Below are 16,249 nucleotides of genomic sequence, written 5' to 3'. Positions count from 1 at the left end.
GCTGTTTAACTCCCTGTGTGCCAGCCAGGACGCTGCGAGGGGATGCTGGGGTTGTTTACCGTGAGCCCCATTATTTGACAGGGCTCGGGTTTGCTCAGCGCCGAGAGTGCTGCTGAGCCAGGCCATCAGTCACCTATGGATTTTCTGTCCCGAGGCGCGCAGGGAGCCCTGGGAGGTGTAAATGGCCGAGTCTTTGGCAAGGTGCATGTGTTCAGGATTTCTCCACTTTTCCTACCTGCCTCAACACTTGCAGCGGTGGGGTCACCCTCTGCTCTGTTATGGAGGTGTAAATCCAGAGGAATTCCACTCCCACCAGTGAGTTACCCCAGATCTGGGCTGGTTTAACACACTCCCCCACCCCGAAACCTACCCCCTTCCCCGCCTCACTAATACACACATTCTCCCGATCCTGCCCTCTGACTTCTCCTCTCCCCCCAGGCATCCCTTGCCTGCTTTCTACACCAACGCCCCCGGCCCTTCCCTCCCCCACGCCAGACATGAAAACCTGTCTCTCTCACACACCCTCCGGCCACTGCTTCCTTTTCTCCGTCACCCCCAATATTCCCCTGCTCTCTCAAGCCCCACTCTTGGTCCTAGCCCCCCCCTTCTCTCACACACTCGCAGGCCCCCCATCTCTGTCAGACCCGCCCTCTCGCAGGCACAGCTGCTGGCTCTGAGGAAGCACCAGGCTCACAGGTGGTTTTAATGAAGCTTGTCAGAATGAGATTAACACCACGGTTCGGGGGCACAGGAGGACAGACTCTGCAGTGAACGCACCGCGGCCAGCCACCCCAGAGAGCGGGAAGGGAGGCGTTGCTTCCCGGCCACCATAATGAACGGCAAAGCCCGACTCCCAGATTCCCCCTCCCCTAGGGGACCATCTTTAAGGAGATCTTTTCTCTGTGCAACCCGCGGAGAACGAAAGAGCCCGAAACCCACGCCAGCCGCCTGAGCTGCTCTCCCAAGGCCTGCTCCCCAGAGCAACGCCAATGCCGGGCCTTGGCTTTCTCACACTGGCTGGGGATCAAGCCGTTGCAGGAAAGGTCACTTGCTGGGCCCTTATTACACTCTGAGCAGCAGCTCAGCTGTGTGGTTGTTGGCCAGAATGGCTCAGGGAGAGGCAGGGATGCCGGATGCTCCGGGAGCTAGGGGGGGAAGGGAGGGAGCTTTTGAAAATCAGTTTTCAGGCAGCTCAGAAGCAAGTGGACAAAGCGGATCGTTTCCAAGCGGTGGCTTCCCCACGGGCTCCAGTCAACTGGATTCCCCAGGCTTGCCCTCTCTCACTTTCTGTGCGTCAAGGGAGCGGTCTTTGTTAAGCTCGATTCCCTTGATGTCCTCTCTCCCTCTTCCCCTTAGGAGCTACATTTTAGTGCCTGGATCTCCCCGGTGTTCCCTGTCTGAGTGCATCTGTTCCAAGAGGAGCTGGAGTCTCCTGAGCTAAACCTCTCTTAGCTCTCATCCCCAGCCCCCATCTCTGTCACTCTCTCTCTCCTGAGCACACTGTGCCCTCTTTAAAGAGCTGTCCCAGACAGCTCAGGAATCTGCATTTGCTGTTCGTGCATGCGCTCAATGGGGTATTTATAATGGACTTCAACAGCCGTGGGAGCCAAAAAGCAGGGTTGTTTTTCGTGTCCCACCTAGCAGCCTCACACTGAGCGGCTTTATGAACCCTGCAGCACCGATGGATGCATTGCTCCCACTGCAAAAGGCTTTAAAAAACAAACAAACAAAACGACTCTGTGTGGCAATTAATTTAGTGGGTGAGGGAGGGGTCTCTCACAGCTTCCTCCCCTTCTCCCAGAGCTCTGCCCCTGGAGCGCTCCCCACCACCCGCGGCCGGTGAGCCCTCGCTGGAGCGGAGATCGCTCAGTGCTGCCGAGCTTTAAGATGAGACCGTCTGACCTCAGTGGAATCTGAACTGCACTCTCTGGAGGCCAAAGTCTGGCCCAGCTGTACCACTGATGGCAAGTGGCTTTTTACCTCGGCACCCGGCTGGCACAGTGCTCAAGGGAGGCGGAGCTATTGTTAGGCACCAGAGAGAAACAATCAGGCCAACCCGGTGCTGCCTTCTGGTGAAGATGCCACAGGCTTCCAGCTCCTGGCGCTCCCTGAGAAAAGGCCCTTCTGAACGGCACTCAAACCCAGTACCCAGTCCCTCGTTATAACACGCCCCAGGCCAGCCCGGCACAAAGCCAGCATTGTGTTCAGGTTGGTTGTGGGACACTACCGACTTCCACACACTCTCTCCCAAGGCGGGGAGTTGCTAGCTGTAATCCACCCAGCAGCAGCCACCCTCTACCTCCCCCTCTCCCACCTTCCTGACTGCGAGCCACATACACACCCCTCCATGCCCCGGGGGCATCTACTGGCAGCAGGGCGGTTAAGCCCCAATCCGGTAGGAAAACAGGAAAGCCAGACAGTTGACAGCCCTGCAGGGCTCTCTTAAATATTCCACCACATTTGCTCTGATTGATTGCAGGGGTTGGGGGAGGGGGGGAGAGCTGGAGCGAGTTCTCTCCCTCCCCCTTCCCCTCCCACCCCCGCCAAATGTTTCCCAAGCTGCTGTGAATTTACCTGAGTGTACTCGGCACAGCCAGACAAACTGCCCACAAAGTTACAGACATCCTCCACTGTCCATTTGCTGATGTCTTCCAGCGCAGGGCTCTCCTCCCCATCCAAGAACAGACCTCCCATGGCGCCTGGATTGTTTGGGGCGGGGGGGGAGGGGGAGGAGAAGGAAACATAAATCATTAAAATCCCACACGGACAGCAACAGGCCTGCGATCTGAATAGTTCTCTCTAGCCGCACATCCATTTTTAATGGCCTGTCAATTAAAATGCTGGGCAGGGTCAATTCATGGGCCTCTGTCTCCTGGAGGTCCCTCGCTCGGAAAAGGTGTTGGGGGGGGGGCAGGAGGGAGGGGAAAATCCCCTCTAATGTTTTTCATGTGTTTAATGTTCTTCAGCTGCAGCAAAGGGGGGTAGGGGGCAGGGGAGAGATGCCCCCCGAAGGTGTATTTCTCCACACGCACCACAAAATGGAAAAACTCCGGCTGCCCTGGGAGTTTCTCTCCCCCAGCCCTTCTCCCCGCTACGTGCTCCAAATGATAACAAGCCCCCACACCCGGCCCCGGCAGCCTGCTGCTTGGCTGGAGCTGCTGTCGAGGAGAGAATTTTCACCCCTTACGAACAAACCTTTGTTTTAAATCCCCTGAGCCCAAAACAGCCGGCTGCCTAACACCCGTCGCCATGGTTTAAATGCATATCGCCCCTTCTCTCTGCTGGGGCAGAGTCTAGCTGGATGGGGAGGTGACCCCAAAGAACCTCACTGGAGCTCTGAGACGAGCATGGTGCAGTTCACGCAGGCAAGTCAATCCTCCGAAACGCAAGAGCAGTTCAAGTCCCAGCTCTGTCAGCAGGGCCGGAAGGTGACAGAGAGAGCGCTCCAATCCCAGAAGAGGAGAGCAGAACTTTCCCTGCTTCCCAGTGCCTGACAGCATGGGATGAACATGGAAGGAGAGAGCTGGACTAGAGCCCAGAGTGGAACAGGGCAGAGGTCTGGAGAATGAGAAACCATGGAGAGAAAAACCAGCCAGGCAACTCCAGCTTCACCTAGATCACAACAGAGGAGCAAGGGGACCGCCCACGTATTTACCACTGATAACAGAAAATACTCGTTTGGAAAACACTTTATTCACCTGTGGAACTCACCGCCTATGCAACCACTGAGGCCAAGAGCTCAGGAGGATGCTCAAAAGGACTGGATATTTACAGGAATCAGAACATCAACAGTCACACTGGAGAGGGTAAAACTCTCATATCAACTCTCATGCTTCAGGGCATGAGCCAACCAATAACTGGAAGTGACGTGATATGCAGGTGATCTGTTGTGGAGGTTTCAGAGCATCCTCTGGACCATTTGGTGCTGGGCATCGTCCTCAGCCACATCCGTCCACTTGAAAAAGGGGCTGGAATTGTCTGTCTCCCTCCTGACCCCTTTGAAGAGGTGTGGAGTGGGGGGATGAGAAGGGGTTGAGTATCCCCTGTCCTGTCCTCCAGCCACATGGAGGACTGGAATCCACAGAGCTTTGCTCCTTATGGGCCATTTTATTGTTATTTGTATGATTGTAGCACCTAGGGGCCCCAGACATGGGCCAGGACCCCATTGTACTAGGGGCTGTACAAAAACGGAGCAAAAAGACAGTCCCTGCCCCAGATACCTTACAGCCCAGGTCACGGATCCTCAGCTTCTCCCTGACTCTTGAGTGGAGATCAGAATCTAAACCCTGGCTCCTATCCTCAGCCCCTGTCCCCCACTGCAATCTCCCTTTCACAGCAAAGGCAAGTATTACATGCCCTGTCCTACAGAGCGGGGCTCTCTGCCAGCTACACTCTGCAGAGGGTCCAGTGGCACCATGACATGCCATCCTGAGGCCTTCAAAAGCCCAGTGGGTCCCTCCAGCGATGTGAAAAAGCCAGAGATAGAACCTTGACTCTCCGCCACATGCTCCGGACGTAGATCTCTGATCCACTTTACCCCCTTCTCCTCCCAGTCAGCAAGAGCCTGGGCTTCACTGAACTTTCATCCCCCTTTACAAAGGCGTCTGTGGAAATGACTAGCTTTCCCATGCTGCAGGGAGACTGGAGGGGGGAAAGGACCCAAAGGGGTTTGGGACATCGCTGGAGGAGCAGCATTCTCCCTTCCCTCCCAACTATAAGACGGGTGGACAGACAGACGAGTTTCCTTTAGTTACATTATCATTTTCATTTGTGGTTTGTCCCCTGCTCTGGAACCCAAACTCCCAGCTGTTTACAGTGAAGCTAGCGAGACACTGGGATGGCTGATTTTTCCCCTCCTTTTTTGGGAAAGCGGCTGCAGCTCGGTAAGTAGAGGAAGTGACACTGAACTCAATTATTCCAGGCACAGCCGACACATGGGCAAGACGCCTCCATCTGCAGCCGGAGCAAGCGTCTCCGAGGGAATCTGACTGCAACAGCCAACGGCTTTAAAATTAGGTACTTCCTTCTTCCAAAGGCAAGCCAAGGACTACAGCCTTCTCCAGTCAGTCAGCCAGGCCTGGCCTCAGGCGCTGCCCGAGACTCCACAGGGAGGCTGGGCAGTACCTGCCTGCCACAGGCCATCTCCAGAGCCCTACCAGAGATTATGGAGATAAGGTCACATTCAGCTCTGTTCGCAAGTGGAAGGGCTGATGTCAGGGGACAGGGCTAGTAAGTCTTGCTGTAACTCTTGGGGAAATCCCTCCCCCTCTCCCCCTCCTGCCAGCACCTGCCAGTGATCCTACAATTCCTGGGGTAGAATTGGAGAGATGTACTGAGCCCGTCGGCTCTATTTGTGGCCTTGCTGATATCACTAACGGAGCTGAGCCCAAGGTCAGTCCTGCCAGGCAGCCCTCTCCCCATCCATTTTTTTATCCCTCCATGCCCACAGCCATGCACGCAGTCAGCCTGCTGTCTCCAGGACTCAGGGCAAGAGCAGCCCTGCCCTAGGGCAACAAGTAATATTTTCCACACACAGAGAAAGCTAGTATCGCCAAAGCACTGATCTCCAAAGGTCTGCCTCCCCTCCCCATCTATACCAGGAAAACACTCCCGCTGATGGGTGGAAGCGTTCTTGAAAAATAGGGGAAATACCAGCACACTGGGCTCCGACCTATTAGCATTTCTATAGCACAGAAGTTAAGAGAGAGATGCTGAAATCTTGGCCCCACTGAAGCCAGTATTAAAACTCCTGCTGATTGCAACCGGGCCCCAACTTCCCCCAGAGAACCTGCTCTGTGGAGGTGGCAAACACCCAGAGCTTCGTGGATTTCAACTAACTCAGTGATCAGCCTAACTGTAAATGTCCCAAGACAGCCCCTACCCGCTTCCCCCCCATTTGCTTCCCTAGAGAGGCTATTGCACAGCCCGCTAGATCTCAGGACATGACCGTACAAACCCACCTTTGGGGCCGTTAATAGAAGGATGATAAGGAATCGATTCCAAAGGTCTATAAGGGAAGCTCCCTCTGATGGTCACGGCACATTGCTGGATATTGCTAGACAGTGGGGACACAGCAGCATCTGTCCCCAGCCAGGCTCCTCTTCTCTCACTGAGTGACGAATAATGAGCCAAGGGACTGATAACGGATTACAGAGCATTTCACCAGATGGGACCATAGCTTGGAGGAGGGTGAAAACCATCATCCCCTGCCAGGGTTTTGTGGACAGGTACCCACAGAAAAACACCCCCCTGCCAGCTGGTATTAAATAATCCTCCCCCCACCCCACAACTTTTTGGGCAGCTGTGGTAGAAAGACCCAGGGTCCTGGAGACTGAACTACCCATCCCTTCCAGAAACAGGAGTCTCCACAGGGCAGAGCTGAGGCACACAGGCTGACAGGGCAGTGGAGGGGGGACTGCAGTGGAGTTGCCCGTGCCGTACCTATTCTGGAGACAATACAGGCTCTCAGTCCCCAGCACTGCAGCCTGAGAGGAGGGGAACAAACACGGATATTGGTGTCACTGGGCATGAGCTGGGCATTAGCACTAGGACATGTGTAAGCCCAGACAGCAGGCCTGTCAGCTAGCGCAGGATCTAGCCTCTCCTCACTGCCAACAGAGCCTCAGTCCCGACAGCCAGACCCTGTTTTCTGCACAGGCGTCTGATCAGGCCAAGAGCATCAGCAGCAAAGCTCGCCCGTCCCTCCCCCTCCCCAGCTCAGAACAGGCCCAGAAGCCAACACACAGATGGGTTTAATCAGTCTTGTTATCACTCTCCCATTCCGCCCCCCACCCCCGCCACACACACCCACCACTGCGGGCTCGGGTCATGAAGCAGCACTGGAAGGCTCACATTAATTGCTCTCCAGACTGCGGATCAATAAAAGGATTTTAGCCTCCCGCACACTCCATCCTTCACCTTTTCCAGTAGAAAGGGGAGGGGAAGGGGGGCGCGAGAACACAACTCCGCTGAAACCTTGAAGAGATGAGGTCATCCGGCAGCTGCCAGATTCCCAGGAGGCGGCTCAGGGAATCGACCAAACTCCGGCTGCCTCGTCAATATTTTTGTCATCGGGGACAGAAACCAGTTCTCTGCCTCCAAAGCAAGAGAGGAGCCCTCCCTGTTCTGTTTGAGACTCCAGCCATCTCTTTTCCCTTCTCCCCCATCCTCTGGGGTCTGTCATGCTACTGGCCTCTTTAGATTGTCAGCTCCTTGGGACAGGGTCTGTATCTCCTCACCACAGCGTCCAGCATATCCTCCGGCCCCTGTGAGCTACAATAGCAGTCCATGGACAGGAAAGAGTGAAGAGAATGTCTGTTTTTCTGTCCTCAGGCACAAACTCCTCCTGGGGCCAAGTCTGGCCATTTGTTGGGCAATCTGTGGTCACGCTACTCGGACCCGGGTTAATCAAAGCGCCCCAAAACACCTGTAGCATAAAGACGTGTGAGAGATAGCACGGTCCAGGACACTGCCCAGGGGCTCTGGAGACATAAGTTCTATTCCCAACTCCCCTGCTGACCTGCAGTGTGGCCTTGGGCCTCAGTTTGCCCCCCCCCCCCACCCTTGACCTGTCTTGTCTATGTGGATAGACTCTTCCTATGGGCTCGTCTATATGGCCACTTACTGTGCGGCAAGCTAGGGTGTAAATCTACAGCGCCGCACTTGCCATGCACACAGTCACTACGTGGCCCCTGCTACCGTGCACTAAAACTTCCATAGTGCACGCTGATCTACTGCTGTTTCTGCACTACGGAAATGGTAGTACAGGGTCCATACGGCCAGGTAGAAAGTGGCAGAGTAGAGGGTTGTAGATTTACTCCCCAGCCTGTCGTGCGCTAACTCTCCGTAGAGACGTGCCCTATGTGTCTGATCAGTGCCTAGCACAACATGGTCCTGATCTCAGCTGGGGCCACTGATGCAACACCATTCACAACTTTCATAATAATACATGGGGTGCTAGCTGAAAGCAAGGGAACCCTCTTGCAATCCAACACAGCAATGGTCCCCGAAACCGGAGGAGCCTGAGAAAGAGGATGGGTCACTTTAAACGGGGCCCTGATCATAAGTAGTAATAATACAGGGCACATTCTAGTTTCTGATAGTTTGATGGGAGTGGACTCCCGACTGCAATCCACACCCTGCTCTGTGGGGTTGCGCATGGGGTGGCCAGAGCACAGAACCATGTATCCCCCTTTAAATGACTGCGAGGGGAAGGCTCCCACGAGGAAGCCTCATCTGTTGGAAGCAGTAGGGATAGTTATCCTGGCCACCTGCCTGTCAGAGAAATTGCTTCCTTCTTCTGGCTGGATGGTGTTCCCGAATGGCCCACATGTGAAGGGCAGCCGCACTCATCCTGCCCAGTTCTTTCATTTATAAAGAAGGAGGCCTCCCCCCCCCGACTCTCACAGGATGCAGCATCTAGCTCTTAAGTGCTCAACTAAGGCATTAGACTATGCATCTCTTTGGTTCTGGGTTGAGCTAGCAGTTCAAGTCCCACCTTGCACTGGGACGTCCTTTACTCATGGGTCTGCATGTTGCATCAGTGAGTCGGTGGTGGGCCCCTCCCTCCACATGCTGCAGGATGCAGAGCCCATTTTAAGAGCCGTACACGGGACAGAGAGAACGTGCTTTCCCGCGGGCTGGCAGTCACCTCAGTGACCAGCTCTATCACACGTGCATGACCCCGTTAAACCTTGCAGGGGGGGAGACCGGTTGGATTCCAAACAACCGGCCCCTCTCCTTTGGAAAGGCATCGGAAGGTCGCGGGGGCAAGGGTTCACCAAACCCATCCCCCTCTCTGCCGGAACAGGGGTCAGCCGGGCACATGATAACCACAGAAGAGCTGCGGTTTCTTGCTGTGGACAAAGCTGATGTTCCTGATGGAGGACGTATAGCTGGGGTGGGGGTGGGGAGGAGAGTCACCCACTCTGATGCCTCTTGGTGGGATGATGACCTAAGTATCAATACACCCATCTCTACATGCATACCATTCCGCTTTGTCCTGACATGCTCCTGCCTATCTGCAGAGAGCTGGGGTAAATCCACAGCCCCAGCTCTGTTGAGTTTCCTCGCTGAAGCTTAAAGTTAACAACACATCAGAGATATCTCTGAGGTATACAGGTGGTTGCCATGGGAACACAATCAGGTGACAACATATGACTTTCGAGGGCAAGAGGCTGGCCAAGGAGGTGGAATCACTGTTTTGGGGAGCTCCTGAATCTCTGTCCAAAAGGTATGGATCCATATGCAAGAGGTAATGCTGCCTGGCATTCGGAGATGCCCCAGGCACAATGGGACGGAGGGAGCTGCAGCCTTAATTCTATATTTCCCTCTCATCAAACTATGGAAATACAGGGAATGTAGAGACGACGAAGACCTAGCAGATACTCCAGGCTGCCCCAAACCAGCTGCCAGAGAGGACTGCTTCCTCCAGTACATTCCTGAGCAGTATGTTGAACTGTACCTCGAGCGATGGGCTTTGGGAGATTGTCCCATGGGTCTATTTTTCACCTGTTCACCCTAAAAAGCTTTCCCTTGCTCATCTCTGTCCTGTTACATTTGGGCATGTCTCCTACAGTACCCCAGACAATCCTTGCACCTCCTTCAAATACTGAGAGGTGGCTCCTGGATCCCACCTCTCCACAAGCCTGGTTATCTTTTAGCCCAGCTATACATATTTAATTCTTCTAGCCTTTTCCCTCGCAGGTCAATCCCTCCAAGCCCTTAATCATCTTTGCTGCCCTGCCCTGAAGCCCTCTCCAATTTATCAATGTCTGCCTTGAACCGAGGCTTCCAAATAAGGTCCAGCCAACTCCGCGTAGACTATCCCCTCTACTCTGTGAGGACGTCATGCTTCTCCATACAGCCCAACAGCATGGCATTTTTCTATCACCGTATCATTAGCTTTGCCAATACCCAGTCAAACGCCTCAGCATCAACTGCTCAGCCCACAGCTTCCAACCATGCACACTTACATACCCAAGGGGGCAAGAATTCTCCTTCAGTCACATTTATGGTCTCCCACTTTGAATCTCAGCTACACTGGAATTGGAAAAGGTTCAGAAAAGGGAAACAAAAACGATTAGGGGTATGGAACCACTTCCGTATGAGGAGAGATTAATAAGACTAGGACTTTTCAGCTTGGAAAAGAGACGACTAAGGGGGGATATGATAGAGGTCTATAAAATCATGACTGGTGTGGAGAAAGTAATTAAGGAAGTGTTATTTACTCCTCATAACACAAGAACTAGGGGTCACCAAATGAAATGAATAGGCAGCAGGCTTAAAACAAACAAAAGGAAGTATTTCTTCATACAATGCAAAGTCAGCCTGTGGAACTCCTTGCCAGAGGAGGTTGTGAAGGCCAAGACTATAACAGGGTTCAAAAAAGAACTAGATACGTTCATGGAGGAAAGGTCCATCAATGGCTCTTAGCCAGGATGGGCAGGGATGGTGTCCCTAGCCTCTGTTTGCCAGAAGCTGGGAATGGGCAACAGGGGATGGATCACTCTATGATTACCTGCTCTGTTCATTCCCTCTGGGGCACCTGGCACTGACCACTGTCGGAAGACAGGATACTGGGCTAGATGGACCTTTGATCTGACCCAGTCTGGCCGTTCTTATGTTCTTCCTAACTGCTGCACCATCCGAGGTCCACTTTTACCTTGGTCTAGTATTTGCCCTTTTCCCTTCTCACGGGTTTGTAGCTCACCCCAGCCTGGTACGATCTCTGGGTTAATTAGTGGTCTCTTTACAACCTCTGAGTTCTATTGTTTCAAGCCGGGCCCCTGACATTAATTTTTTTTGTTTTAACTGTAGATGCTCAAACCCCACAGAGACGGATGCACCGTGAATAGACTAGCATGCCCATTCTTCACATCCTGTAAAACCGATACTCTGCCAAGACCCCCTCCCATGCCGGTTCCCCCCATAGCTATGAGGCTCTCACCTACCTGCGTGGAAATAGGGGCTCATCGTATAAGGGAATCCAAAGGGCAGCGGCTGAGGTGGTGGGATGGAGGCCGGAGGGAGGTATTTCACCTCATTTTTATTGATGCCTTGGCCAAGCAGGTGGCTGGGTGACTCAGTGCTTGAGGAGCTGCAGGGGGCATTCTGGCCGGAAGCCACTTCACTCAGCTCCTTGGCCCCCTCGTAGACCTTGCCTGTCTCTTTGCACTCTTTGAGTTCACTGGCTGAGCTGCTGCTCTCAGCTTTCAGGCTCTCCGGCTTCTCGTCGCTCACTTCAGCATCGCTCTCCGAGTCTTTCATCTCCTCATCGTTGCAGTCGGGCACGCCATCCCGCGCCCGGGGCTCGGCAAGCTCCTTGGCCTCGTGCAGGCCTGGAGGCTCAGCCCGGTGGTGCACTGATTTCCGGCTCCCCCTCCGGCCCTGCTCCTTGGGCGGGGTGGTGCTGGGCACCCCGTGGTTCAGCGAGAGCAGCGGCGTGTTGTTGTGCCGGAGCACGAGCATGGCGTTCCTCCGCGAGAGCTCGTCCCGCAGAGGGTGCCCCTCAGGGATGTCGTGCATGTTCCGCAAGGCCGGGTGGTCCTGGGGCAAGCCCGGGTGCAGGCTCAGCGGGTCGCCGGCCAGTAGCCTCTGCCGATGGAGATTCTCCAGCTCCTTCTGGCGGATGATCTCGGCCGACATCTCAAGCCTGAACAGGGAGAGAAAAATGAGTTGGGTTTGAAGGTCAACTCCTCATTCACTAGCAGCTGCAGCTTCGGAGCTCAAGGGTCTAAGGCCGAGTTTGGTGTGCCGGTGGTTTTCACACCCTTGTATTGTTTCAGTTAATCTCCCTCTGACATTGCACTATTTCTGCTGCACAATTGAAGGCAGGGAGTCCGGATTCCACCCTCCCCTTTGCGAACCGGGCTCATTGTCAAGTTCCTAGGAGCAGGGCTGGCTGCTTGGGAGGTGCTGGTAATGGGATACAGAGCCTTTCACCTCTACGTCACGGGTTCAAACCCAGCAGGCATCACCACAAACTCTCACCTTCTCACTCCTTAGATGCCTGAGTGTCATGAGTCTGGCAGTCTCAGGTTGCATCCAAGGGGTTCCAATCAGAAAAACCACCTGCACAATGGTAGTCTCAGCGGAGACACCAAGCACTGGATGGGCGTGAGGGCCGAACTAGGCCCTCTGCCTGCGGGGGGAAAGCTCGCACTCTTGCTGCCTATGCTGTTGTCCTGGAGAGGGAGGGCTTCCTTCCCCCGGGCTGCCCATATAGCACCAAGGTCACACCCTATTCTGGCTGCAGTGAGGAAGAAGGCCAAAAGGGGATGGAAATCTAGCCCGAAGCACAGGCAGGCTCAGATGCAGGGAGCTCCTCTGGGGCAGCGCTCCATACCTGGCAAGATTCTGTTTCCGCAGCATCTCCTGCTGCCGTGCAAACATCTCTGCTTGTGCCGGCTGCAGAAACCCGTAACCTGTGGGCAGGGGAAAGCATGACAGATGCAGGGTTACACAGCACTCACTCTCTGTGGGGCCAGCTGTGCAGTGAAGGGCCACAGAACTGCTCCCTCTGAGAGATCCCTCTCCACGATGGGGGAACTGTCCTTGCTGCAATCCCAGTGAGCAACACAGATGTGATTTCCTGCGGCTCACAAGACCCTAGCTATGCCAAAAGGTTTCCTGTAACGCTCCCACAGGGTGACTTCGTAGCTGATTCCATTTCTGCTGTTCTGCCTCATTCAGGCTGCACAATGCAATAGGCACATATCCCCCATTCTCTGCACCAGGCTGCGGCTGCCTACTGCACAGGGGGTGCAAGGAGCCTGTCCCGTCCCCCTGTTAGGCAGGTCTTGCTCTCTGCTAGCACTGCTGTGGGGCTAGACACACCAAAGGGACCAGGGAGATGGCATCGCCTGCTCCCTTCTATACGGGCCGGAGCAGCTGAATGGCCACATGAGGTGCATTCGGAAGCCATGGGAGAGGGCAAAGCACCCACCACTGCATCCACTGGGGATGCTCCCAAGGCAGGGCTGTGGCAACGAGCTACAACACAGCCCTCTCCTCCCACCCACCGCGTGGACCGTCACCCGCACACTCACCTGGCGTCTGGCACAAAGCTGAAGGCACCCCCAGGAAGGGAGGTCTCAAGTGAGGCCCTAGCGCAATGTGGGGGGCATTCTGGGGTGACAGCAGAGGCGGTGGGTGGGACATGTCCCTAAAGAAAATGGAAGAGATGTAGAGATTTAGCACTGCTCGGTGCTGATCGCAGCAATCCAAGTGTGAGCTTAGCTCAGCGGGCGCGCTTGCATGCTGGGCTGTATGTTCTCTGACATACACACACACGCACACACCCCTCCTCAAGCACAGCTGGGGCACACCTGTACAAAGACACCTGCATGTTAAAGGACAGCCTCTAGCTCAGCCACTTTCTAAGTGAGACTGATACAGGCTGGTCTGCCAGCAAACTGCCACCATTAGAACCTGACTCCTCATTGCTCAACAGCATGCCACCCCATAAATGCGCCTGCTGTCTCATGCACAGTGGTCCCTCTCTTTAGGTCTGTTCTCTCTCTCTCTCTCACACACACACACACACACACACACAATAATTGCACCTCTTTCCCTTGTTTGTACGTGCCTGAGCTGGGCTATAAGGTCTTTGGGACAGAAGCTGTGTCTTACTGGTTTGTAAAAGCCCCAAGGACATTACATTACAGAATGGGCTGTAGCCAAAACTCTCCCTGAAGCCAACGGGAGCTGTGCCCGAGTTAAGGGCAGAGAGAGAGCGATCAGAGATAGATCCCCCTAGAGATAGATGCAGCCGAGCAGCAGGCCCACACTTGCTGTGTGAGTGACCAAGAGGGAATGCTCTCCAGGATGCTACACAGATGGCTCAAAAACTCTGCTTGCCTTGAGACAAAGGAGTTCGCCGTGAGACTCCTGCTGGCTGGACCCGGGTGCTCACACCAGCACGTGGGTGTGCAAATGCTGCACTCTGACAGACAGTTGGCTCTGCCATTCCCTCTCCTGCCCTGCTCCTCCAAAAGCTTCCGATATTCCCATTGACCATGGGTTTCCCAGCCAGCTGTTCCGGCCCCACAGAGGCTGCTGCTTTGTGATGGCCACAGAGTGAAGAAAACACAACATTTGATGAATTAAAACAAAGCAGAGCAGAGGAGGGTCAGGCCAGAAGTTGCCCATTCCTTTCCCACTGAGCAGCCACCAGCACCATCCGCCCCAATCTCACAGGGGACGTGAGCCCTCTGTCCCCGCTGAGCTGAGTGTCATTGATGCTCATGGGGCCAGCACCCATACGGAGCCAAGCGCAGACACTCAGGGTCTCACAGGCCCTGATGTGAACGGAAGTTTGGTGGGGGAGCTCACAGTATCCAGGTGTCAAAGGTGGGGAGGAGGTGGACACAGCGGCTCCTGGCATTGGCTCCTTTGTTACCCACATACCCGCTGCTATCTCACTCGTTCCCAGAACTGACCCGCGGCGCGAATGGAGACTCTGGAGGCTATCCGTGCTGGCAGGTTTTTGGTTGAATTTCGTTCTTATTTGCAAAACTTGATAAAGAAAAAAACGAAGGGGATAAAAGAGGAGCAGACAATACAAATCTGTACGCAGGGGAATGAAACAGATCCCACCTGCTTCCCAGCTTCCCGCTCCAAGAGATTTGGCTCTACCGCGACATACGCTGGGAGTTGGCTGGGCAAGGGGTGCACAGGACAGCACCGTGTAAGCACTCGTCTTTCACCTCAGCAAACCTCGGTTAAAACTGGACTACGTTACAAGTGAAAAGATATTTTATACTTTTGGGGGTGGGGGTCTCAGTGAGGACCCTAACGGTTATCCAACCCCTGCCCTGCACGGTACGACTGGCAGCCTCTTCTCTGGAGACAAGGGGCTGCTGCAGGTCGGAGGCGAGGTGCATTGGCAGAGCTCTGGTTTAGAGGAGAGTGCTGCAGGTGAGTGATGAAGTGGGTTGGCAGAGCCGGAGAGAGGGCTGGCATGGTAGGGGGCGCTGCGGGTGAGCGGAGAGGTGCCTCGGCAGAGCCAGGGTGGGGTCCCATGCCTCAATGTGATGCAGGATGACAATACAGCACACTGGCCTTAGCCCGACTCTAGCTAATAGTAACTGAAGTGGAAGGTAGGGGGAGGAGACACAACCAGAGAGCAGGCCAGGTAAAGCCCACAGGAAGCAAATAGGAGCCAAGGTCTCTTCCATTAGTCAAATCTGCCTGGGAAGCCTGCAAGCAAATCTCTGGTTTCCGGCTGCGCGTCTCTTAATTCCCTTTGATGGCCACTTAGAACATTATTACCTTCACCGGGGCATCGAAAGGCAAAGCCAGGCACTGTGCTGTTTATTTTCATTTTACAACATCTTCCCGCAAAAACGACTTCAGGAGGGGACGGGGGTGGGGAGTGTGACGAGCGCGTGTGACAGTGCAATGCACAAGCACCCACACAAAGCATTTGAACCGAAGGGGCGGGATACGTGTGTGTGTGTTGAGGGGGGTTTCCCTGCCCCAGCACTGCTGGGGATGAGTTATCACTCTGGTTATACAGCTACAGCCGATGGCCATTTTTTGTGCTTCGCCAGATTTCCAAAACCTGTTCCAACAGCAGGGGAAGGGGGGCGGAGTGTCTCCTTCTCCTCTCCCTAGATCTCCCTGAAATGGCTCCATCCCTCCATCAGCCAGCACCAATGCTGGGACACGCACGCAGATCCAAAACGGGATGGATTGAAATATTTCCCTGAATCAGACGTCCCTCTCCCTGCCTCCACCCATTCCCATCTGTCTTTGCCTCCCCGCCTGTCTCTTCCTTTTCTCCCCTCACTCTTTTTGTCTATCTGTCTCCTGCCCTTCCCCGCCCCTCCTTTTCTGTCTGTCTCTCCTTTCTCTCCCCCCACCCCCCGCTCTCCTCTAAACTAATTGCACAGCTCGCTGTGTCTGGAGGAGAGCCACAGATCGATCCGTCGCTGTTGAAATGTTAATGCTAATCGTATAACCGCTCCGCCAGCGCCTCGCGCTTCAGTGGCAGCTCCAATTAATCTCAGGTAACGCAGCGCGTGACCTTCGGCTCAGTGCCGGGGCAGCAGCCAAGCGATGCTTATGTAATTACACCATGAAGTGTGTAATCACCTGCCCTAATCCCTGAGGCCTCACAATTAGCTGAGGCCTCGGTCGCTGGGCTGCCAAGTGCTTTGCCACCCCGGACAGCCTGCAGATGAATAACGGACAATTAAAGCGGCATGACGGGGGCTAGGAGGTGTTGGTTCGATCGTAATTAGCC

At 54.6% G+C, this 16,249-nt stretch overlaps 1 protein-coding gene across 8 annotated transcripts in view; it reads right to left on the bottom strand.

The window, feature by feature from the left end:
- Positions 1-16,249, bottom strand: part of SAMD11 (sterile alpha motif domain containing 11) — a 219,521-nt gene that overhangs the window by 7,510 nt on the left and 195,762 nt on the right. For 7 of the 8 annotated variants that reach the window (XM_075121114.1, XM_048824759.2, XM_048824757.2 and 4 more), the window contains 4 exons: positions 13,050-13,165; positions 12,347-12,425; positions 10,953-11,653; positions 2,575-2,699 (listed from right to left, as the gene is read on the bottom strand). In XM_075121114.1, coding sequence (XP_074977215.1) covers positions 2,575-2,699; positions 10,953-11,653; positions 12,347-12,425; positions 13,050-13,165 — 1,021 coding nt within the window. The remainder of the gene's footprint in view (positions 1-2,574; positions 2,700-10,952; positions 11,654-12,346; positions 12,426-13,049; positions 13,166-16,249) is intronic. The other variant, XR_007353257.2, reaches the window with a different exon arrangement.

Source organism: Caretta caretta, chromosome 18 (genome assembly GCF_965140235.1).
Source record: "Caretta caretta isolate rCarCar2 chromosome 18, rCarCar1.hap1, whole genome shotgun sequence".
In the NCBI taxonomy this organism is placed as follows: domain Eukaryota; kingdom Metazoa; phylum Chordata; order Testudines; family Cheloniidae; genus Caretta; species Caretta caretta.
This window is presented reverse-complemented; position numbering and strand designations above follow the sequence as displayed.